The sequence below is a fragment of the Triticum aestivum genome, chromosome 7A (assembly GCF_018294505.1).
Source record: "Triticum aestivum cultivar Chinese Spring chromosome 7A, IWGSC CS RefSeq v2.1, whole genome shotgun sequence".
Taxonomy (NCBI): domain Eukaryota; kingdom Viridiplantae; phylum Streptophyta; class Magnoliopsida; order Poales; family Poaceae; genus Triticum; species Triticum aestivum.
Window position 1 is genome coordinate 13,065,240 of NC_057812.1, and position 24,421 is coordinate 13,089,660.

Here is a 24,421-nt window from a genome sequence, read left to right on the forward strand (position 1 = left end):
GAAGAGCTTTGATGCAATCCATGTACTGTTTAGCTGGTATTAGGTGTTATATATTTTCACTGTTCTGACCGTATTGCGTGAGTTCTTGTGTACAATGACTAAAGTGAGCGCGCGACGCAAGTTGAGGTACCGCTGATGAATTTTACTCTATTTATTTAGAATTAAAATCCTATTCCCGTTATCTCCATATATATACATATACACGGATGGAGGCTGTTTTGTGAACGCGTCGAGAATTCGTTGAAATTGGCACGAACTGTACTCTTCCCCGACCCGACGCGGTAGCCCGGTCGAGAAAGGCAGCGACACGTGAGAGCCAAAAGCCCAGACCGCGCCGCACCGGTCGGTCGGGTCGCCCCCGCGTCGCACGTTACCGCGTGCCCGACTGGCCAAAGCCCCGAACCCTTCTCCTCTCCCCGGATCTACCATCACCACTTCCATCCCCACCTCGCTTTTGAAACCCGTCTCCTCTCCCCCAACCCCCAGAAACCAAAACCACCACAGTAGACAGCCAGCTCAGATCGCCCGCCGCGAGCTGGTGGGGCGGCGGGGGCCGCGGAGATGGCGTCCTCCATGCGGCGGAGGCCGAGCCGAGGGGGCGGGGGCCCGGGGGCGGCGGCGGAGAACTGGGAGCGGCTGGTGCGGGCGGCGCTGAAGCGGGACCGGGCGGGCGGCACGGGGGCCTCCGCCGCCGCCGCGCACGCCGGGGCGGGGGCCGGGCTCGCCTCCGCCGTGCCGCCCTCGCTCGGCCGCACCACCAACATCGAGCAGATCCTGCAGGCCGCCGACGACATCGAGGACGAAGACCCCAACGTCGCGCGGATCCGTAAGCGCCCACTCCCCTTCCCCTCCCCTCCCGCTAGCCCGCTTCGCTTGCTGCTTGTCACCGCGAGCGAGCCTGTTTTTACCTTGTGGTTGCTTGCGGGGGTTTACCGAGTGTAGCTTGTGGCCCGCGGATGTGGGGGGAAATGCCAGTCGGTAATTGGGCGCCCACGCAGCGGGGCTCAGGGTTTCGTGTGCGCTCCTCTGCTGCTGCTCTAGGCCGCTTTGGATGCTTGCCGCCTCACCTCGACCTGAGACGGAGTAGTTGATTTTACAAGTCGTAGGAATAGGATTGCCTGTTTGGGCTGAATTGGGGGCGAATTTTGCTGTATAGCTCAGGTGCTGCTGGCTTCAGATTGTCCGACTCTCTGGCCAAATCATGGTCCCGTTGGAGGTTCCAAAGGGTTCTAATCTAATAGCATGAATTGGCGCAAAATGTTCCATCTAGGATTTCGTAGTGACTTGAAGAAAGCTCTGACAACTTTATTTACTCTGAATGCAACTCCAACCCTTGGTCTGGCTGAAATGCTCGTGCACAGCTTGCGGGCCTGAAAAATCTCTGGGTAATTCATTGTCCACGCCATGGGGTTTAGGGTTCTGTGTGCTCTCAGTCTCTTATGCTTGCCACTGACCTGGGGTTAGGTCCAGAAGACACAGTTGAACATGTAACTTGTTAGCCCCCATTTCTACGCCCTTACTCCGTTGAATGATCACAAGGAGAAGAACATGGGTGTGGCGGCGTACTTATGCACCCTTGCATTAGTTTATAATCGGAATGTCTTCTCTAATCTTCCATTATCGTCGCCCTACAGTTTGTGAACAAGCATACAGCATGGCTCAAAATCTGGATCCAAGCAGTGATGGGAGAGGCGTTCTACAGTTCAAAACCGGTTTAGCATCCGTGATCAAGGTATGCTAGTGCTCACTGTATTGCACGACCAATCACCCCTATTGTGGTTCAATCTTTCCTCCAGTTAAGATTCTACTTTGGTGCCTAACTTCTTATTGTGTGCCATGGTATTCTGCAGCAAAAGCTTGCTAAGAAGGACGGGGGTTCAATTGACCGTCAGAATGACATCGAGGTGCTGTGGAATTTCTATTTGGAGTACAAGAAGCGTCGTCGAGTTGATGACATGCAACGGGAGCAGGAGATAATGAGGGAATCAGGAACTTTTAGCACCGAGTATGTCTTTCTCTCTGGTTATAATTGTGGTATTAGTTGCTTCATAAAACACCAGGGTCGTCTCATTTTCTGTGACTTGAGTTTTGGCCAGCTTATCCTGCATGTTGTGTTACCTTGAGATACTCGCTGAAACACTCTGCTCAAAACAACCAGCAAGTAAAGCTTGTGTATCTTGGTTAACTAATGTTAAATCTTGTATTTAGTTTTACATTTGCTCATTGCTTTGCTGCTCCTGTGCTGCATGTTTTTAGCTGTCAATTAGTTGATATTGATACGCCGGAGTTGGATTTTGTTGTATTTATATGCTCTACTCATGTTTGTCCATGCATCTTTGATCTCTGGTCTGGAAGTGTCTGTTATACACTAAGTGCTAAGTTGACCTTCTTTCTTAAGGTCTCTGAGCACAATTGTTTGCTGAAGTACTACATTATCATATCCCTGTTGCACTTGATGATGCTATGGTGGCAACTCATCTTATGTACTATACGACATTGCTCATGAGTTTTCCATTTTTTACGCTATGACCAGGATGGGAGCTAGGGCTATGGAAATGAAAAAGATCTATGCTACTTTGAGGGCTCTGCTTGATGTTTTAGAAATTCTTGTTGGACAAGCACCGAGTGATAGGCTTGGTAGACAGATTCTAGAGGAGGTAATTGCTAAATATACTAATCCATTATTTTAAAGCATGGTTTGCTGATGTGGTTTGCTTGACATTTATGCTTTATTGAACTGGTACTCATTGGCCCTTTCAGATAAAGAAAATAAAAAGATCCGATGCAGCTCTGAGAGGCGAACTTATGCCTTACAATATTATACCCCTTGATGCATCATCAGTGGGAAATGTTGTTGGTTTTTTCCCTGAGGTATCCATGTTTTCTGTTTTTGTTACAATATTATCTTCTCATACCTTGCCAGATATTAGTCTCTTTAGTTGTCTTGACTATCTCTTACAACCCTATTAGGTCAGGGCTGCAATAGCCGCAATTCAAAACTGTGAGGATCTGCCACGCTTTCATTATGACACACCACAGCTGAGACAGAAAGATATTTTTGACCTTCTGCAGTACGTATTTGGCTTCCAGGTAACCTTTCTCTGCCATATTTTCATGGTTTGGGTCATATTATATTAGATCCTCCTCTATTAAGTGAAAAAGTAGATACGTGTGTAGTTTTTTTTGGTGTGCTTAGTTCGATGATCTTATGTTCTTTGGCTTGGTTATCCATCAAGCAACAATGTGGCAAGTTGTTTCTTTATTTTTTGCTCCCGCTCCAGTCTTATCTACTTAGGATTCATGCTATTCTGTATTGTAGAACTGGGCACTAGCCCAGTTGGTGGGAGCACATTGGTGTCTCCTTGCCGACCTGGGTTTTTGACCCCTGTGGGGCGGATTAGTTCTTGTTCATTTATTTTGCGGGACTAATAAACTAGTATCTCTTTATCTTCTTTATAATGTATGGGGGTTGCTAGTACCCTTGGTTTCATTACTATTATCTATTCTACCCGCGTCGTGTATCTAATGCGGTCAAATTTTGTTCATGTTTCAGGATGATAATGTTCGGAATCAGCGTGAAAATGTTGCACTTACCTTAGCCAATGCCCAGTCCCGTCTGAGCTTGCCTAATGATACAGAACCGGTTAGTTCTCCCCCTCTTATCCGGATACGTCTGAACAAAAGAACATTTAGGCATATGGGTGTGGAGTTAAGTTAGATCCTTATTCCTACCGATTATAATACTTCATTTGTTACTAATTATATGTTGTCTTGGGCATTCACACGGTCTTCAATGTAGGATAGAACATTTGAGCACACAGTAATAAAGTTTTTAAACCACACATTTCAGGAACTGACTGTATCTTGGTTGGTTGGTCTTGCAAGAGTGCAAGCCTCCAGCCACCTTGGTTTAAAACCCTTAGCTTGACTGTCCAGATAGCCTATGCTGATCTATTTCACTTCATTCGCCTTGTTTTCTACTTGTACGTTTATGCAAAAGTAATGTGTTTACAGCAAGATCACTCTTGAGATTGTCGCCACCCTTAGCTTTACTGTCCAAATAGTCTATGCTCGTCTATGTCATTTCACTCGCCTTGTTGTCGACTTACACTTTATGAAAAGCAAGATTTCTTTATAGAATATACATCGGATTTTGTGTGTGTGTGCGTGGATGCTAATCTATCTATGCCAAATTAGAAGCCTATTCGCCTATTTACCTTGGTCGTCTTCTACGATTGCCCCAGGGAATGATGGTTTTGTCTAAATAAACTGAAACTTTTAAGGATTGAAAGAAGTATAACTAGCTGTTTATTAGCAATGCCTAGGCTTGCTGCTGTTGTTCCATCTATTATCAATAAATTTGAGGCACCTGGCAAATATGAAATACCTGACCTCTTTTATTATTCTTTCTGGTGGCCATTTGTCAGTAAGTTTTAGCTGTGCATATTAATAATTTCTTAGCTAAACTCACTATAAAATAAACATGGACACAACTCTTGTAGAAAATCGATGAGAAGGCTGTTACAGAAGTTTTCTGCAAAGTTCTGGACAACTACATAAAATGGTGTAGGTTCTTGGGCAAGCGTGTTGCATGGACCAGGTATGTTAACTGCTTTTGAACAGCTTTCTTTTTGCATGCTATTAGCTCATCGACGCTTACCTGTTATATCACTTACTTTTTTGGTAGCCTTGAAGCAGTAAACAAGAACAGAAAAATCATATTGGTTGCTCTCTACTTTCTAATTTGGGGCGAAGCTGCAAATGTTCGCTTTCTTCCAGAATGCCTATGCTACATTTTCCACAACGTGAGTCTTTTCTTGTCACCCGTTAATTTGTTTTCAAGGGATGCCATGTGAAACACTAGAAGTCGCTAAATCAGTCGAGGATAGGCTCTTCCGTTTTGTAGATAGTCTAGTCAGTTTGTGGCAATGACCAAAATCATTAATTGCAACAGCCATTTGACAGCTAGTTATCTTAGCTTCTTGACAACCTCGTAATTGGGGTCTAACTTTGACCACCAATTTGACCAACAAAATATATGTTATATGCCACAATAAATATAGCATTGAAAACTTCTTTCACAAACGAATCCAATGTCATACTTTTTGTGCCATATAACTTATATTTTATGGGTCAAGCCGATGGTCAAAGTTAGACCCAAATTACGAGGTGGCCTTGTATAGATGAAAGGAGGGAGTAGTAGTAAACAGAATGATCTGTGCATCTGTCCCTGATGGTGTATCTACCTTTTTGCTGCACTGACTTGTTTCAAGGAACTCTAATGTATCATGAAAACAATTGTTATGCTATGACACTCACAGCAGTTTGCTTTATGCCAAAAAAGATCGCGAAGTAGCTTTTTTTTGTAGATCTTCACTTTGTACTAGAAAAGTAGACCCTGTATTTGATGATTCAATGGAACAAAACACTATGTCCTTGAGAAATCAAATTCTGATTGATGGCAAACTTAAGATTGGTTCCTTGTCGTGTTTGAATATGTTCTTAGTTCCTCTGTCGTTCTTTTGTACAATGTGTTACTGATCCTTTTTGGCATGTCTTCAGATGGCAAAGGAACTTGATGGGATTCTTGATTCATCTGAAGCTGAGCCTGCAAAGAGCTGTGTCACCAATGATGGTTCAACCTCATATCTAGAGAAAATAATTACTCCTATATATCTAACAATGTCTGCGGTAGGTTCATCATGGAAGTTCTAGCTTGGTTTACAATTTTGTCCAACTGTTACATCAATTAGATCAGAATTGTTATTGCTTTCCTACTTGTGGATCTGGCTTTCTTTTGATTGATATGGATCTTTCTTGAATTCAAAATGAAGTCCTATATTCTGCCGCTACAGTTTGGCGCTTCAATATTTTAGCATTACTTCCTTGATTTTGTTGAAAACTTGAAATTGTTCGCTCAATCTCTTAGTTGGCTATCTGTGAGAGACCATGCAGGTTTCGTTGTTCTGATTTATTTTTACTTAGAATCGTAAATTCTTTTTCCAGTGTAAGCTTTTAGCTATTTACATAGGAATTGACTTGCTGTCTTTTTATCCTTTCTGCTATATTTAGGTTTAATGCATTTTATATCTTCCACAGGAGGCTAACAATAACAATGATGGGAAAGCAGCACATTCTGCATGGCGGAATTATGATGATTTCAATGAATATTTCTGGTCCATTCCCTAAATCATTGCCTTTGTGCTGTTTCCCTTTTACCCTTCGCTTACTGTCTCTCTTACTCTGCTTTGTTTCATATGTGTAGGTCACGCTCATGCTTTGAGCTGAGTTGGCCACCTGCCGAGAATTCCAAATTTTTGCGCAAACCTGCTAAGAGGAAGCGTGTAAGTTGATCATGAATATATTTTTTAAAGACAGTAGTAGTTTGATGGTACGTGTGGTGCAAACAGCTAAACACTGTTGAGAAACCTAGTCCGCAGAATAAAATTGTTTAGTTTCTCCTTTTCTTGTACCTAGCCCTTATCTGTTGTCCTCACTGTATGTTATGGGCAGGGGCTCCAGTACGGTAGTAAATTGGATTGCTTGTTGTCTACTAGTTTGTTTCAGTTTTGATCTGTTTGTTTGATTAGGAAGTTATCCTCAAGAGTTTGAGTTCAAATCAGCGAAGTAGGACTAGGTTTGTTTTTATTGGGCGTTAAGCATAAGAGTTTGGACTTCTAGGTAACAAGGAGAGCCTGCCTTATAAAACCCTACAACTGTTGTAACTTCTGACATCAAGCAAGGAGAATAGTTCTCATCAAAAGTCATCTTCCTCATTATTACCCCATTTGTACAGACTCCCTATTCTAAGTCGCACTGTCCATCCACCTTCGCATTCGTAGGATTTTGGGAGTCTTCCACATTATTTAACTACCTGCAATCTCCTTTAAGTTACATGAGGTTTACCATCCTATCATTTTTAGTTTCTAGTCAGCATTCTTGTTGCATTATTTCAATGTTGGTTGCAGACCTTGGTCTCATTTCAGTTCACACAGTGTAAACAACTTGGTTCACACTCGATTTTTGACTATGAAATACAATTCTTACTTCTCCCTCCATCTGGAAATACTTGTCAGAGAAATGGATGTATCTTAGACATATTTTAGTTCTAGATACATCCATTTTTATCCATTTCTGCGACAAGTAATTCCGGATGGAAGGAGTATTAAGAGCGATACTTAAGAAACTATATCGAGCTGCATGATTTTTTTTGTAAGTAGTTGCTGTTTTACTCCACCTTAGAACTTGGCAATAGATTGTAAAATAAATAAATTACATTTAATACTAAAGCCAGCTACCTCTGGATACTATTGTGAATTTGTGATTATCCTTTTTATTGGTGTTTTAGAGTATCTGCAAAGAGGAATGAAAACAGAGACAGAATTTATGATGTTATGCTTACATTTCTTATGCAGAACTATATCTTTGAATCATTAAATTTTGTAAAAACGTATTACAAAAGTGTGGAGTCTTTTAAGCAAACATTGGCCGCTCGTCATCACTTTATTTATTTTTGATATGAAATATTTGGCAGTACTAGTGATTAAGGGGGCTAAGGGGTGTTCTTTGACTTGAATGAAATAAATCCATTTTCTATGAAATATTCATGCGTACCCTGTTTTACATAATAATTATTTTTTCTTTACCTATGCGCCTTCTTATTAAAAAGTTCCATTGCAGACGGGAAAGACCAACTTTGTTGAGCATCGAACTTTTCTGCACCTGTACCGCAGTTTTCATCGGTTGTGGATTTTCCTCATATTAATGTTTCAGGTCAGCTGTTTGATACTATTGTAATTAATTATGTGAATAAATATATCAATAATTTATATTGTGCTAAAGATGCCTTCTCTCTTCTCTCAATGGTGCTGCAGTGCTTAACTATTATAGCCTTTCACCATGGGAAGATAAACATTAGTACTATTAAAGTAGTACTTAGCGCTGGGCCAGCCTTTTTCATACTGAACTTCATTGAGTGTACGCTCTCTAATTTGTTCTTCTTGATCTCACTTTTCCTATAATGGTTTTGCACATGTTACTTATACATTTTAAGAAAGTGTTACCTGGACCAGGATCTTTAACATTCTCCATTTGCATGTGCCTCTTATCTTTTGTAGGCTGCTTGGATGTGCTACTCATGTTTGGTGCATATAAAACTGCAAGAGGTTTTGCCATCTCACGATTAGTAATCCGATTCCTTTGGTTGGCTGCAATTTCAACATTTGTGACCTATCTTTATGTGTGAGTATTTGATTATATGTTGTTCTTAGATTTTATCTCTCTCAGTGTGCATTAAGTTGCCTATTCACTTTGAGCACTAAGTTACCTATTCACTTTGAATGTTGAATATTGAACAGGAAAGTCTTGGATGAGAAAAATGCAAGAAACAATGATTCAACTTATTTCCGGATTTATGTTCTTGTTCTGGGTGGTTATGCTGCGGTTAGGCTTGTGTTCGCATCGTTGGCCAAGATCCCAGCTTGCCACAGGCTGTCCAATTACTCTGACCGTTCACAGTTTTTCCAGTTTTTCAAGTGGATATACCAAGTATGCATGTTTTCACTCTACGTCGTGTTTTGGGAACATATCTTCATTATGAAATTACGTATTCATCTTCTTTCCCTTTTTCGTACCTAGGAACGATACTATATTGGACGGGGACTCTATGAGAGTATAGGCAACTATGCCAGGTTCTTTTCTTCTCATTTTCAGGAGTTTTGAACATTGTAATCTGAGGCACCCTTAGTTTTTGTACTTCTTTATTGACATATCACCAAGATACTAATGTTCAGTTGTGTTAAAATTTTGTGGGATGTTATTTGCTAGACATGCTACCTATTCTTCTGGTCAGGCCAATCACGTTTCCTGCCGAACTTTAGTTATGATATCTGTAGTGCTGCTTGCGGTATTTTACTGTCAGATATGTGTATGCACTTAATATAAAGTGCAGGGAGCCAGTTATTAGGAAATAGCAAAAGACAGACATATGTGATAATGTAATCACTACCTGACATTAGGAGTTGTTAGCATCAGTCTGACACATTTCTCTAGTTTCTTTACTAGTACTTGCCAGTTGGTCATGTTTAGTTATTAATTCACCAGCATTCTAACTGGTCTTCAGCCTTCACTACTTGAGTGCTTGTATGGTCGTGGTGTGTTATTTACCTTTGACAATTTTTTTGATGCAGATACGTGATCTTTTGGTTGGTCATATTTGCATGCAAATTTCCTTTTGCTTATTATCTCCAGGTGGGTATAACTATTTCTTTCAGAACTCAGATGCTTACTGATATTTTCTGTGTGGCCAGAACTTCAAAAGTTACTCTTCTTTTCATCATGTCATTCCCTTTTGCAGATTCGCCCTTTAGTTGTACCAACCAATATAATCGTGCAACTCCATGATTTGCAGTATTCTTGGCATGATTTTGTATCAAAGGGTTAGTAAATTTGTACATATCGCACTAGTAGCGTTGTTTCATTTACTCCACATTTTTTTTTGAGGTAATAATTTGCTCAACATCTTTATTAAGGAGAAAACAATTATCTTCTTTTTTACTTAAGTACACTAACAATGACACTACCATGCTGATGACGCTTTTATAGGAAATAGAAATGCTTTGACCATTCTCAGCCTATGGGCGCCCGTCGTAGCTGTAAGTTTCATGTGTTGACCTTCAAATTCTTGGAGAGAAAAGAAGTGAACTTTCAAAATGATGCACTGCTTCACTATATTTGTATATTCAGATATACCTGATGGACATACACATTTGGTACACTCTTCTATCTGCTCTTGTTGGTGGCGTTATGGGTGCTAGAGGTCGCCTTGGGGAGGTACTATCGACCACGTATGCATTTGTTGTGATCTGTAAACTGGATATCACTCTTACATGTGCCAATTTAATGCAGATTCGTTCAATTGAAATGCTTCATAAACGTTTTGAGAGCTTTCCAGAAGCTTTTGCAAAAACCCTTTCCCCGCAAAGGTCCTTAATCCTATTCTTTAAAATTGTGTCATTTTGAGCAGCTATCTAGTTTAATTTGATTTGTTTTCCAATTTTCATAATGTTTTCATTTGATGTTGTAGGATATCTAGCAGGCCAGTTCCTCAGGTAAACAAATGCCTGTTTATCACATGCTGTGTTTGTAACTTCCTTTAGATGCTTGTGCCACAGTACATCTCAAGATCTCAAGATGTCTACCGCCGCACCCCCTGGCACACACACACATCTAGTTTCTTAAACTAAGTGTTCGCGATTAGTTTTATGCAAACAAGTTATGTTCAACTCAATTTAGCCAAGCATGTCACTCTATTTAAACTTGTTGTTTCTCAAACTACCAAGTCCAATTTCAACTTGTAAAACTGGCTTTCCTGTATTCTTATTTCATCCTTGTTATATTACCTCTCTATCTGGCCAATATCCTAGACCCTGATGAAGTGATGTTGGCTGGACATATTATTATTTTTAATGGCTTCTTTTTATTTATCTTAAAAAATCAAGTTAGCTGATTCCAGTTTCATTTTTCAAAATCTCGACAAGTTAAATACCTGAAAGTACTGACCTTTGATCACGCTCAACACTAGGATTCAGAAGCAGCTACTAAGATGTATGCCTCGATATTCTCCCCGTTTTGGAATGAGATTATCAAGAGCTTGCGTGAAGAGGACTACATCAGTAACAGGTACATTGAACACTATATATGTTTACCATTCTATAAAAACCATTTGCTTCAATACCATCAATAAATTTTGTTTCAGGGAGATGGATCTGCTTATGATGCCAAGTAACTGTGGAACTTTAAGACTCGTACAATGGCCATTGTTTCTTCTTACTAGTAAGGTATCCTAATTGAAACCAACTATATCCAACTTCTGTTGCAAGAATTGATCTTTATCTGTGAATTGGGGTGTCATGACTCTGTTGCTTTATTTGTAGATCATGTTGGCGAATGACTATGCATCTGACTGCAAAGACTCCCAGAAGGAATTATGGCACAGAATATCAAAAGATGAATACATGGCCTATGCGGTCAAGGAATGCTACTATAGTGCAGAAAGAATTCTTAAGTCTATAGTTGATGGTGAAGGGAAGCTCTGGTATGATTCCGTACTAAAAGATGAAGTACCTTACTCACCATCATTAGATGGTTTTCCTAAATTATCTCTTCACTTTTCTCTGCTTTGTCCTGATACATGTACAGGGTTGAACGCCTTTTCCAATATCTCAATGAAAGCATAGAACGAGATTCACTTTTGGTTACTATAAATCTGAAGAAGTTGCAGTTGGTCCAGTCACGTCTTACTGGTTTGACAGGACTTCTGGTGAGATTGTGCTTTCGTTGATGCCTCGCATAGTTTTCTTTGATGAACATTTAATAGAGCAGTATACGTGTTAGTAATTTTTTAACTGTTTCCTATTTCATGTATGTTTCTTAAATATATCATGAAGGCGTTTTAAATGACAATACAATATGTATTAGATACGCGACGAGACTGCTGATCGTAAAGCTGGTGTTACAAAAGCTCTCCGTGAGCTCTATGAGGTTGTTACCCACGAGTTTCTTGCACCAAATCTGAGGTATGCTATGAGAACAATCACTGTTTTGATTGGTGAAAGATATCAGTTACACAGTTCTACTTTATTTCCTACAAATGTTTTTTTCTTGCTGCAGGGAAGAATTTGACACCTGGCAATTACTGTTAAGAGCTAGGAATGATGGGCGTCTATTCTCTAACATTTTGTGGCCAAATGATCTGGAAATGGTACTTCTACTTCATCCGCACAACTATTTGAAAATTTCTTACTGGAAAGAGTTCTTGTCGTACCATCTCTTGTGGTGCTACCAATGTATGCTATTGCCACTCAAAATGTTAAGAAAAAATCCATTTTTTTTGGGTTTTTCGTGACTTTCTGTGTTGCTTCGCTGGTACCATAGCAGCATCCCTATAGGGCATGGCATTCTCTCATTGCTTACACCGGGTCTATTTGTGCTTGTAGAAAGAACAAGTTAAGCGTTTACACTTACTTCTGACTGTCAAAGACTCTGCTGCAAACATTCCAAAAAATTTAGAAGCTCAGAGAAGACTACAATTTTTCGCCAACTCTTTGTTCATGGACATGCCGGAAGCAAAGCCCGTCTCTGAGATGATCCCATTCTGGTACTGTAAATGCTTATGAACTTCATGCTTATCTAAATGAATATGATCCTTTTGACACATACTTTTCTTGTGCAACAGTGTATTTACCCCATACTACAGTGAGACTGTACTTTATAGCATGTCTGAGCTGTGTGTTGACAATGAAGATGGCATTTCTATACTTTTCTATCTTCAAAAAATCTTTCCTGGTAATATTACGATGCTTTCTCTTGCAAATTATTACTTCTTGATGATATTTTATTTCTCAAGGTTTGGTTTATGTAGATGTTGTTCTGGCTGTTTTGCCAGGGAAAGTATGTATAGATAGGGAGGTGTACTCACCCCTTTGAGTGGGATTGCTGCAATTTGTATATTCCACTTTGGAAACAAAAATTCTGATTTTGCCAAAATCGACACAACACAATGCGACTATTATGAGTTATAAAATTTCAAATCCAAACGCGATTGACAATCGAGAAACAGGACACATGGTAGATGCATCTTGTTTCGTTTACTGTTTGGACGTACTCCAAGCCTGGTTCATCTGTTCCACCTAAATGACAGAGTGCATACAAGTCGTTGCCGCACTGATATCATGTTTTGAACTCTTTCGTAGTTACCAAAACTATTGCCGAAGTTGTGTTTGTAGACATCAAAATTTTAAACCAATACTCTTTCCTCCCATCCTGAGTTTTTTCTTTTCGTCCATAGTTTATTAAACAACTTCACAGGTTGAGGTTTTTCATTTCTCGTGGTAGCATTCCCCTTTTTATGTTGTACTTTGGGCTATAAAGTATTTGGAGTTTTTACACATGTTGTATGGCAGAGGAAAGTGTTCTGCAGAATAAGTCATGTAGAGTAGAACATTGTAAATGCAACTTCAATTAATTATCACAAAATTCCTACATGTCAGCATGTGTTGCAGAGGAAAGTGTTCGGCAGAATAAGTCATGTAGAGTTGAGCATTGTAAATACAGCTTCAATTAATTATCACAAAATTCCTACATGTCAACGTGTGTTGCTTATTAGCGAAACATTTCTGTTGGATCACGGTTCACCACAAAGGAAGAAGATGTTCCTTGTACCAGAATACTGATTAAGTTGTTTGTTTTATACCAGAAATGTAATTAGTATCTCATTTGTTTTTTTTTTGCAATCAGATTGTCGTTTTATACAAAACATGCACTTAATTTTCTTTAAGTGTGTGGCTTGGATTTTTATTTGGTTTGTAGATGAGTGGGCCAACTTCTTAGAACGAATTGGTCGTGGAGAATCATCAGAAGAGGATTTTAAGGAAAGTCCAAGTGACACCTTAGAACTGCGGTTTTGGGTGTCATACCGTGGCCAAACTTTGGCAAGGACAGGTGAATTTTCTTTTATTTCTGTTTACTAAATGCTCATGTATAGCGGAATGTATGCAACTAATACATGTTCCATACTCAAATGGTCCATAAGCTTCAATCTGATGCCAAGTACATATTTTTTCCTTCCTTTTATTTAATATATTCCTTGACTTTGTATTTGCTGGAGCAGTGAGGGGTATGATGTACTACAGACGAGCGTTGATGTTGCAGAGTTACCTGGAGAAGCGATATCTTGGAGGTGTGTTTATAGTTCTCTGTTGTAGAAAATGAAATAACATAGTTTATTTTTCTCATTTTGTTTTCTGAGAGATTTTCATCATTTTGTTTGTTCCACCAGGCATTGAAGATGGGTATTCTGCACTTGAATATATTGACACTCAAGGGTATCAGTTATCTCCTGATGCACGGGCCCAGGCAGATCTAAAATTTACATACGTTGTTTCATGTCAAATATATGGACAGCAGAAGCAAAGGAAGGCTCCAGAGGCTGCGGATATTGCTCTTTTATTGCAGAGGTTAATTTGCTTGACTTTTATTTCTTTTGTAAGATCTATTCTAGATTACTAGGACAATGGCTTGCTTTGCAACTCACTTCATTGTAAATAGTCCACCTTATTTCTGTCAAAAATTATAATTATACCCAAACTAATTTAGTAAAAGAGTAAACCCCACTTCGAACCACATATTTCTCACACTGACATTTTGAACAGATTTAATATTAAGCATTTTTACAGTACATAGGCACTTCTGCCAGAGTGGTGGGAGCACTGGTTAATTCTGGCCCTTTTTCCTTTTCTTTGGGCTTGTTGAGCTGTGCCCTCAGCAGAACCTGTTGTACTTCTCGTCTGTGTGCGTGTGGTGTGTTTTTTGTTGGACTTGCTTTTTGTGTTGGATACTGTTGTCTGGTTGTGGTGCTTTATCTTTAAAGCGGGGCGAAAGCCTTTTTCGGTAATTCTGGCCTTCCATTAATAATAGAATAAATTAGTCATTTTGTAGCTAAGAAGGGGTAATAGACTTTTGTTCCTAATCTATTTTTTCCAAGGCAACACTAGACATGTCTTTAGAAAGCTGCATCATTCTTGATGTCCATGTCAACCAGTGAAAAATAATAGCGTGCTATAGAGTTCTCAGAAATGTCTCGCTAATAGCACGCTATAGTGCGATATAGCACGCTAATAGCGTATTTTAAGGGTCATGCTATTTTTTTCATTGAATTGTCAACAGATGCGTGCCAACTCACTGTCTAGTCAGCTGACAGGTAGGCCAAACCAACCAGGATCAGAAGTGGATGTTAAGTCTGGTACAAATATGGATTTCGGTGCTTAAAATCTGGTTCAATACAAAAATAGCAATCTTCTAATTGTCATGATGCGACACTTGTGTGATTCAAAGTGGGATGCACTCTATAATTAACTAAAAAATATAGAGGATATGAAAAGATTAAAAGAAGTCCTTAATTTCTTGTCTTTTGGATCATCAGTTGATTTTTTGTCTGTTAGATGAGGTCATTCTTGCTTTAGTTTTCATTATCTTAAGTTAATATGTTTCTGATTTTGGTTTCTGCTATATAATTTTTAAACCTTACATTGCATAATCCTGATTAACTTTTGTTATAACTTGTAGAAATGAGGCCCTTCGGGTTGCTTTCATACATGAAGAGGATGGTGTATCGAGTGATGGGCAAGCTATAAAAGAGTATCATTCCAAGCTCGTGAAGGCTGATATTCACGGAAAAGATCAAGTAAGGACAGTACTGCAGTTCTGTATAAATTTGATTAATGATTTGCTCCATTTTTCTTGCGTCCTTGAAATCAACAATAAACCTGTAACACTCCACTTTTCACATTATAAGATCTGTAGTACGTGGAAAATAGCTTGTTCTGTATTAGCAGCAATTGAGCTATCTCAGTTATTATTAACTGTTTTCTGACTCCAAAAGCAACAATAGGTGAAGAAACTGATGGTCATGTTCCATCCTTTTCCTTCTCCGTGTAACCCACAAACCATGTGTAGTACCTGAGCCTTATTCCCCGCTTTCCTTTAGTTCACATGTTTTTGTTAGTCTCGTAATATCACCTTCTCGAATAAAACTGATAATACTGTTCTCTCTTGTTATATATTGAGTAAGAGAATATGAAATTATTGCTCTTATCATCATTTCTCAGTTTTCTGCTACTGCACCACCTCTTCTATTGATGCCCCCTTATCATTTGCTGATCTACCAAACTAACTCCACTTCTGGAAGAGATCACAAATGCTGTTGTAGCCTTAGCTCTGGTAGTATGGAATTTTATTAACCAAAAAACAGAAGAAAGTTTTGGTTCTTGCCAGCCATAATGTATCTTAGAATTTTACCAACATTAATATTAATTGACCTCTTATGCTTCATCTTTTTTCATACTGTTGTATAAATAGGAAATATACTCCATTAAACTGCCTGGGAACCCCAAACTTGGCGAGGGGAAACCTGAAAACCAAAATCATGCTATAATTTTTACTCGTGGAGATGCAATACAGACGATTGATATGAATCAGGTATACTTTTCTTCTTCAATAGTAACAACAGCCCTTAAATATTTAATCATTAACCTTATCATTTGTCAATTCCTCATGAAGTATCACTAGTTTAGATTCTTGCGTGTATCTTGTTGGATTGAATTTAGATCCCACTCAAAAATCTACTCATAGAACATATTGTCTGTTTCTAGTTTGTCCATTCCATTTTTAAGGATATTTTAAATCCTGGATGCTAATCTATGCATGATTCTGATAGTGTCGCATCCTGCACCGTTCTTGGTAGAATTTTCCATACAGATGGATGTTCCATTGCTTTCAATTTGCTTGCATTTTTCTTGAATAGAAAGGAGTTCATTGTGTACAAGGGCGTAAGGGGAATTTATACAACAAAATACGAAGTCGCACTAGATACTTCCCTTAGTAAACGAGATGAGGAGGGACTAGGTGTTCATTCAAAAAGAAATAGGCACCCAAATTCAAGTAGATGACTTGAGCTTGGGTGGTGGGGGTGTATAACTCCCACAAACTGTGCTAGGCTTAGTTTCAGATGCTTCTCTTTTCTCATATGCATGGTACACATTAGATTTGTTATGATGCCCCGGTGTACCCGAAATAGCCCTGATGGATACAAGTTCTCACATAGGATAACTACTTGGAGGAGGCAATGAAAGTGAGGAATTTACTTGAAGAATTTCGTGGTAACCATGGAATACGTTATCCCACAATTCTTGGTGTGCGGGAGCATGTGTTTACGGGAAGGTTATTCTTCGACTACTCAGTTATTTTACCAACTATTGACATGTTTTGTATCTTTTCTGTATCAACCTGTTCTATTTTATTTTGCTACAGTGTGTCTTCGCTGGCATCATTTATGTCTAAACAGGAAACCAGTTTCGTTACTTTGGGGCAACGTGTTCTTGCTTACCTCAAGTGAGTAAATGTACCGTGTCCTGTAGGGAATATCCGTGCACATTCTTACTAATTTTCTCTTTCTACCAATGAACCTGACAATAGTTTCATTTCGGCACAACTTAATTGCATTCTGTTGTACTTGTGTAGGGTTCGAATGCACTACGGGCATCCTGATGTCTTTGATCGGATATTTCATATAACCAGGGGTGGTATTAGCAAGGCATCCCGGGTGATCAATATAAGTGAAGATATATACGCTGGTTGGTACTTTATGTTATCTACAGTTATGTTACATCATGAATGTGACATGGTGGGCTGCCGTGCTTGCCAGCTCATGGCTATTTAGGTTGCACCGGGACCTTTTCCTTGTTGGACCTCCCCACACCCCACCCAGTATTTTTCGAGGTTTCAAGTCTTGAGATAACTAGTCATTCTGAAGTTATTTACCATGTTATATTTTTTAAGAAGCTAAAATGCCTGATGTCACCATCTCTGTTAATTGTCTCACAATAGATAGGTTGGTAGGTGACGTGTCGATAACTAAATATTAGTTTAAGATCACAAGCGTTGTGCATACCTAGATATTACTTTATTCTTGAAAGCTTGACTTTAAGTGTTAACAATTTGCAGGATTCAATTCAACTCTGCGCCAGGGTAATATCACACATCATGAATATATCCAGGTTATCTATTCTGTTCACTTGTATACATAGTCTGCAGCATGGATACATTTAGGTGCATACATGGTATGACATGTGTGGAAAGTTCTGTTGACAGATGTAATTATGTGCATTAAGCGAAACATGAGTGAGTAAATGACACTGCAGCACACACATCAGTTTCTATTCTTTCTGTGCACACAAGCTAACATGTAACATGCTTTACAATTCAGTGCTGATATGTCTACATTTTGCTTACTGAGTGCACATGCCATTATTTGTATGTTGCCCATAAAATGTACTAATGATATGCTTCTTTTCCCCAAAATGTAATAAAATCTTTGCTTCTTTCTAGGTTGGAAAAGGACGTGATGTTGGTTTAAACCAGATTGCCCTGTTTGAGGGGAAAGTTGCCGGAGGTAACGGCGAGCAAGTTCTGAGTCGAGACGTGTACCGCTTGGGGCAGCTGTTTGACTTCTTTAGGATGCTAACCTTCTTTTACACCACTGTTGGTTATTATGTCTGCACAATGGTATCCCTCTCTCCCCCCTTCATAATAAGTTTACTGTATTGTTGTTGATTGGTTGTGCCTGGATAATAATCTCAACCAACTCATTTGAATAGATGCATCCAAGTAAGTTATTTATTGTGTGTTGTTGCTACGTGAGCTTTGATATGCATAGTGCCATTAGTTGATCATATATCATGAATTGGTTTTGGTTGCATTACATTATCCTGAAACCGCCCATATCTGCTTGAGGCTATAAAGATGGTTATAGATACCAGAATGTCATAAAAATAAATGCATCCTTGTCGGCTATTCCCAACTTAGGGTTTATACAAACTTCTAATTCAACTTCTTTAAGATTGATATGCTAAGTCCTTCACCAAAAACCTAGATCGTGTTGATTGACTTATGGGTATGGTTTATTGGTTGCTACTTAAACATCGTGTCTTGCTGCTACTAGGTTCTCAATTTCAATCATTTGATAGCTTAAGGCATGCCTATAGAAAAGACCCTATAAGCATTTTCTTGAGAATTGGATAATTTGTATATGTTTCTTGACTGGCTGCATATATGATTACAGTCGCATGCATATATGTAATAGTTTCTTTGTTTACGTGTGCATGCAGATGACTGTTCTAACTGTGTATATCTTCTTGTATGGGAGGGTGTATCTGGTAAGTATTATGATCCCTATTTTGTTATGCTTCTTTTTGCTGAATGTTGCTTCTGTGCTGTATTAAACCGTAAATTACATTTGAAACTTTTAGGCACTCTCTGGACTCGACCATTCGATATCTCGTCAAGCTAGGTTTCTGGGGAACACTGCCCTTGATGCTGCTCTGAACGCTCAATTTTTGGTTCAGATTGGAGTTTTTACAGCCGTACCAATGATAATGGGTTTCATTTTGGAATTAGGGCTAATGAAGGTGGTGCCCTTTGTTTCTTTAGAAACCTACTTTTATAGGGTCACCCATGATCATGTATTCATGTTATAATTTTTAATCCTGTGCAGGCTATTTTCAGTTTTATCACAATGCAACTGCAGTTCTGCTCAGTATTTTTCACCTTTTCACTTGGAACTAGAACACATTATTTTGGGAGAACTATCCTTCATGGTGGTGCAAAGGTAACATATGATGTGTTCCTTTTTACAAATATTATTTGTTTGAACTCTGCTGATCCATGATCCTCTATGCAGTATCGTGCTACTGGACGAGGTTTTGTTGTTCGCCACATAAAGTTTGCTGACAATTATAGGCTCTATTCTCGAAGCCACTTTGTGAAAGCGTAAGTTGCTACTTTCAAGCAATAAAGTGAATCGTTACAATAAGTTCATCTGCACGAGTAATGGACACACAAATCCATCTATACCAAACAGAATACCACACAGCTGTAGTGTTGCCATATTCCTTTTGTAGTATTCAAGGTTTATGAGTCGGCGAGTCGTTCCGAGGTTGAGACTCATAGACTAAGCGTGAGTGCGTGACTAATCGACACTAGTCGACAGTGAAGTTGTGACTCATAGACTAGTCGACACTGAAGTGTAGTTCGGGCTTGGAGTTGAAACTCATAGACTAGTCTTAACCAGTCCTTGGACTCATAATCCATGGTAGTATTGCGATAATACGGTTTCCCCATCCAATTGCAATTATCAGACATAATTTTTGCATTTTATAATCTGATTGTTGACATTGGTCATTGGTGATCAATCTGAAACTCCTTTTGAAGGCAAAATTGGTTAGCATTTGCATAACGCCATAAAATAAGTAATCTGTTGACGGGCTCTGCAAAATTGTGCTGGAAATTACTGGAGTAGTTAAATTTTCTTGCTTGGAAAATTAGGAGTTAAAAGGAAAGAAATCCTATTTGCCTTTGGAAATGAACCAAGCCCAACTGTTATTGCTCAATCCTATGTTCTCTTGTTCCTCTCCCAAGTACAAATAAAACTGCTCACAACCCTCTCTTCTAAATTTTGAAATATTAACATTATAATTGTTCTAGTGTGCTGCACCAAGTAGCGGCAATTGTGCAGTTTTCATTAGCAAATACTGTTGTTTCATGATTTGCTTCAGCAAACGCCAACCAATTGTAATAATGTCTTAAAGAGTCATTTCTGGCCCAGAAATCTAATTCGCCTCTTGGGAGTATATGCTCCTGTGTGTTAAAAATGTTTTTTACAAATGCCAATTTTTTTGAAAAAAAATTAGATGTGTTCATTGTCACACCCAAATGCTACCTACAAATTTTTAGGGGCAAAGCTTAAGCATTTTAACCTGTGCAAAATAAAATAAAATAACAAGATGAATGCCACATGTTACCTCCAAATGTTACACTATTGTTTTTTCACCGACGACGCACTGCTATCCTGTTTCGCATGAGATTTGTCAAGCACGCTTGTTACACTAACATGAATGAACATATAAAAAAAAGAAAATCAGATTTTTAAAAATTTATTTACTACTGTATTTTTTAATTCACTGTTCATCCAGGAGCATATGCTCCCCAGAGCCAAAACACGATCCCCCCATGCAGGGATCTGACTCAATGCAACACATCGAATCTTCAATTCCAGCTATAGTGTTCTTGGTAGCATTACTTGGTGATCAATCTGATGGCTATATTGTTGCAGGCTTGAGGTTGCTCTCCTGCTTATTGTCTACATTGCGTATGGCTACACGAAGGGCGGGTCATCGTCCTTTATTCTGTTGACTATCAGTAGTTGGATCATGGTTATATCCTGGCTTTTTGCGCCATACATTTTCAACCCTTCTGGTTTCGAGTGGCAAAAGTATGTTCACCAATCCTACCTTTTCCCTTTAGATTTGTTGTCATTCAAGCAGGATGACCACTGATTGGGAAACTGAGCTTGTTTACTTTTTTTCCCTTTGTAGAAAATAGAACAGTCACTACTGTGATCAAGTATATAGAAGTATAGGATAATTGTATATGTACGCTTTTATACTACCTGCTCACTCATCATTCTGGTCCTAGAAATATAAATATAAGATGCATTTGGCTATTGCATGTTGCATCGATATAATTAGTTTTTTGGATGTACCTTTACTGATTTGCATTTTGAATGTCAGAACTGTTGAGGACTTTGATGACTGGACAAATTGGTTATTTTATAAAGGTGGAGTTGGTGTAAAGGGCGAAAATAGTTGGGAATCTTGGTGGGAGGAGGAGCAGGTCAGTAACCATGACGTTGTGTGTGAAAATCTATTTGTTTAAGCCCTGTTCTTCTTGCTATTTTGACTTATACATGTTCTTGTTACTTCTGTAATGTGTAAATACAGGCTCATATCCAGACCTTTAGGGGACGAATCCTTGAGACTATCCTGAGCCTCAGATTTCTCCTGTTCCAGTATGGCATTGTGTACAAGCTTAAAATTACTGCACATAATACATCTCTGGCAGTAAGTGAAGAGCTCTCTCCTTTAGTAGTTCTGTACAGTACAAATTTTCACTTGCTTCGTTAGCTGACTCTTTGGATGCTTCTTTACACCAAATATAATATTTTTCTTATAGTTCAATTACATTGTATGTATTCCTTTTTCATCTCTTCATGTTGGCCACTTATCCATTCTTATGTTTACATTGGTTGCATAACCGTGACCGAGCAGTAGTGTGTTAGGTCTGCCTTCTGCCATGAGCATAAAATTGTGGTTGGATACAAACTGGTTTTAAAATTTACCAGTTTACTTCATAGTTTTTACTCTATAGTTTTGTTTTCATGTGCAAGTTGAATAAAAAAAAGCTTGAAGTTGAGTACATGTATTTTCATCTTCAAATAAAGCAAGAGATAATAGTATAACAGGTTCATGATGTTCCTACCAAGTCTACCAGTTCTATTCTGTGATAAATCTAAATGCCTTCTGTTACTGGTCAGATGTATGGCTTCTCGTGGATTGTACTTCTTGTTATGGTCCTCCTGTTCAAGGTTTGTTATATTATTCATGATTTTTCATCTATTTTGTATTCTGCATTATAACATTATTCATGAGTTATGACAAATCTATTTTGTTATTGTGCTTCAGCTTTTCACCGCAACTCCAAGGAAGTCAACTGCCTTGCCGATATTTATTCGGTTTCTACAGGGCCTCCTTGCAATTGGCATCATTGCAGCAATTGCATGCCTTATTGGATTTACAGACTTTACAATTGCTGATTTATTTGCAAGTGCACTAGCTTTCTTAGCAACTGGATGGTGTATCTTATGTGTAAGTACACTGGTCTTCCTTTTTCAATTTCTACATTTCCTGTAGTTTCTGCCTTTGTGCATTTTGCCACATGCCTCATAACCTGTTGCTTCTCGTGGCAGCTGGCCATCACATGGAAGCGTGTGGTGAAGACTCTGGGGCTGTGGGACTCCGTCCGCGAGATCTCCCGGATGTACGACGCTGGGATGGGCGCCGTTATCTTTGCGCCCATCGTGTTCTTCTCGTGGTTCCCCTTTGTGTCCACGTTCCAGTCGCGCATCCTGTTCAACCAGGCCTTCAGCCGTGGTCTGGAGATCTCCCTCATCCTGGCGGGGAACAAGGCGAACCAGGAGTCATGAGAAGCCTCATCCATCCGCTGGGTGTTTTTGTTGTACATTTCTGGACTTGATTAGGGACATGCTAGGTTGAAACAACATATGTACATAACGCCCCTGAGAATTTGGATGCTAATCGCTCGCTTGTGGACAATGAGCTAATGCTGGCTTAGACGTGTGAATATTCATTTGACCCGCGCTTGTAGTTTTGAGTTGCTGGATGTAATTTGGATCCTCTGGTGATTTGTGTCGCCTGGTAGCAGTAATCACAGTTTGAGTAAACTAGCGGCTAACTCTTGAGTTTGACACTGTTTCTGTTAGATTTCATTCTGTTACATTTTTACATTGCCCATCTCTCTTATTTCTGTTAGATTCTGCTGACATGCAGTTGAACATGGGGTGACCTGTCTGGATATATCTGTCTACCATCTTGTGTCAATATGGCCTGGCTTCCTTGGGGAATGAGTGCTGACAACATTCCCTGTATATCCTTGGTGCTTGAATTACATACAACCCATATGCCTCCTGTTGCATTGGCCACTTGATCAGTTGCGTGGTCCACTACTGTGGCTCACAGTTCAGGACCACCTGGTGCTTGGCTAGCTTGTTGCTTTCACAAGGTCAGTGGCTGCTATCCATGGTTATTTAGCTTGCTCTAGTCTTAATTAACGTATAATTCTCTTACACCTGTATAAATATGCAGTACTCATGAATGAGAACATATGCCAGAAGAACTATTACCTCTTGTCTTGATTTATCTAGATATATGGATGTATCTAGACACATTTTACATCTGTATTTCGACAAATCTAAAACAAGCTTTTTTGGGACGGAGGATGGAGGGAGTATTAAATAATCGCTGTCTCCGCATATATCTACAGTTCTACACCAGGTGTTGATGGTATGCCGACCACAAGATACATACATGTGTATCTGCCTAATCAGAAACATGGCTGGACCACGATGGGCTACTGCGTGTGTTGATCGACATTGACAAGGCATTCTTGTGTCATCGTCATGCCTTATGGTTCACCACCCAAAAGGTGAACATCCTAGCACAACTTGTCCTTAATTCAGCACTACAAATGTATGTAGTACTCACTAGTCTGGCAGGCTTGCAAAGTTAACATGAACCAACTGGTCCTACTCCTAAGCATGCTGTTAAGAGTAGCTGAGTATATCATTGTAAGACAGGAACTGCCTAACCAAACAGAAGCCACTAATAGAAAGAGACAGGCTGATTTACATATTGTTTCATACATTGTGTACATCCATGTCATATCACAGAGTTCACCTCCACATCACCCAAAGAAAAAATATGTAAACAGTTGCTGCAAAGTTTTGCATGCTGATGGTTCTCTGCAAGCAAACGCTTGCCGGCAAGATAAGCAACAAACAGTTTTATCAAGTCAACATGTACACCCAAGCATGCACAACTTGACAATCCTGGACACATCATTCAACTGTTTCGACCGATCAAATCGACTGCATTTGTTTGTCCCTGTATGCAGCCGGTCTATCCTACTCTCTGTTTGGTAAAATTTCTGCTGAATCACATCACCTTTTGATCGGAGGCGTAACAAGAAAAGGTTTGGTAAATGTACATGCATGATCAGGCTAACTAACAAACTAGGGGTTGTAACTTAGAACTGACTGGTCGTTTTACCACGTGAAGGATTAGAACACCTTTTTGATCCATCAAGATCATGATCTGTGCTGAGTGATCGATGATGATGACTGTTTGATCGTTATCCATTGTTACTGTTCAATTACCCGAACCGTGCTTTCTAT

General features: G+C 39.3%; 1 protein-coding gene across 2 annotated transcripts; it reads left to right on the forward strand.

The window, feature by feature from the left end:
- Nucleotides 1-443: 443 nt before the first annotated feature.
- On the forward strand, nt 444-22,973 carry LOC123148808 (callose synthase 10). Of its 2 annotated transcripts, XR_006474141.1 has the most exons (52): nt 444-826; nt 1,635-1,732; nt 1,851-2,005; nt 2,534-2,657; nt 2,761-2,871; nt 2,971-3,090; nt 3,554-3,643; nt 4,503-4,600; nt 4,688-4,805; nt 5,563-5,691; nt 6,100-6,176; nt 6,266-6,344; nt 7,681-7,773; nt 7,875-7,977; nt 8,118-8,241; nt 8,358-8,547; nt 8,638-8,690; nt 9,189-9,249; nt 9,356-9,437; nt 9,604-9,653; nt 9,745-9,831; nt 9,907-9,983; nt 10,085-10,109; nt 10,583-10,680; nt 10,757-10,838; nt 10,935-11,095; nt 11,200-11,320; nt 11,479-11,576; nt 11,671-11,761; nt 11,997-12,157; nt 12,236-12,345; nt 13,369-13,500; nt 13,670-13,738; nt 13,838-14,015; nt 15,124-15,241; nt 15,916-16,035; nt 16,661-16,776; nt 16,867-16,947; nt 17,077-17,189; nt 17,560-17,612; nt 17,944-18,120; nt 18,723-18,770; nt 18,864-19,022; nt 19,109-19,222; nt 19,295-19,383; nt 20,726-20,884; nt 21,024-21,025; nt 21,183-21,285; nt 21,393-21,512; nt 21,986-22,036; nt 22,134-22,316; nt 22,418-22,973. XR_006474141.1 is itself a non-coding variant. In XM_044568300.1 (51 exons), the coding sequence occupies exons 1-51, from the start codon at nt 562-564 to the stop codon at nt 22,652-22,654; spliced, it is 5,751 nt and encodes a 1,916-aa protein (XP_044424235.1). In that variant the 5' UTR covers nt 448-561; the 3' UTR covers nt 22,655-22,973. The 2 variants fall into 2 exon arrangements, 1 of the variants encoding a protein (XP_044424235.1); XM_044568300.1 differs by lacking the exon at nt 21,024-21,025 and having other exon boundaries at nt 448-826.
- Nucleotides 22,974-24,421: the final 1,448 nt, after the last annotated feature.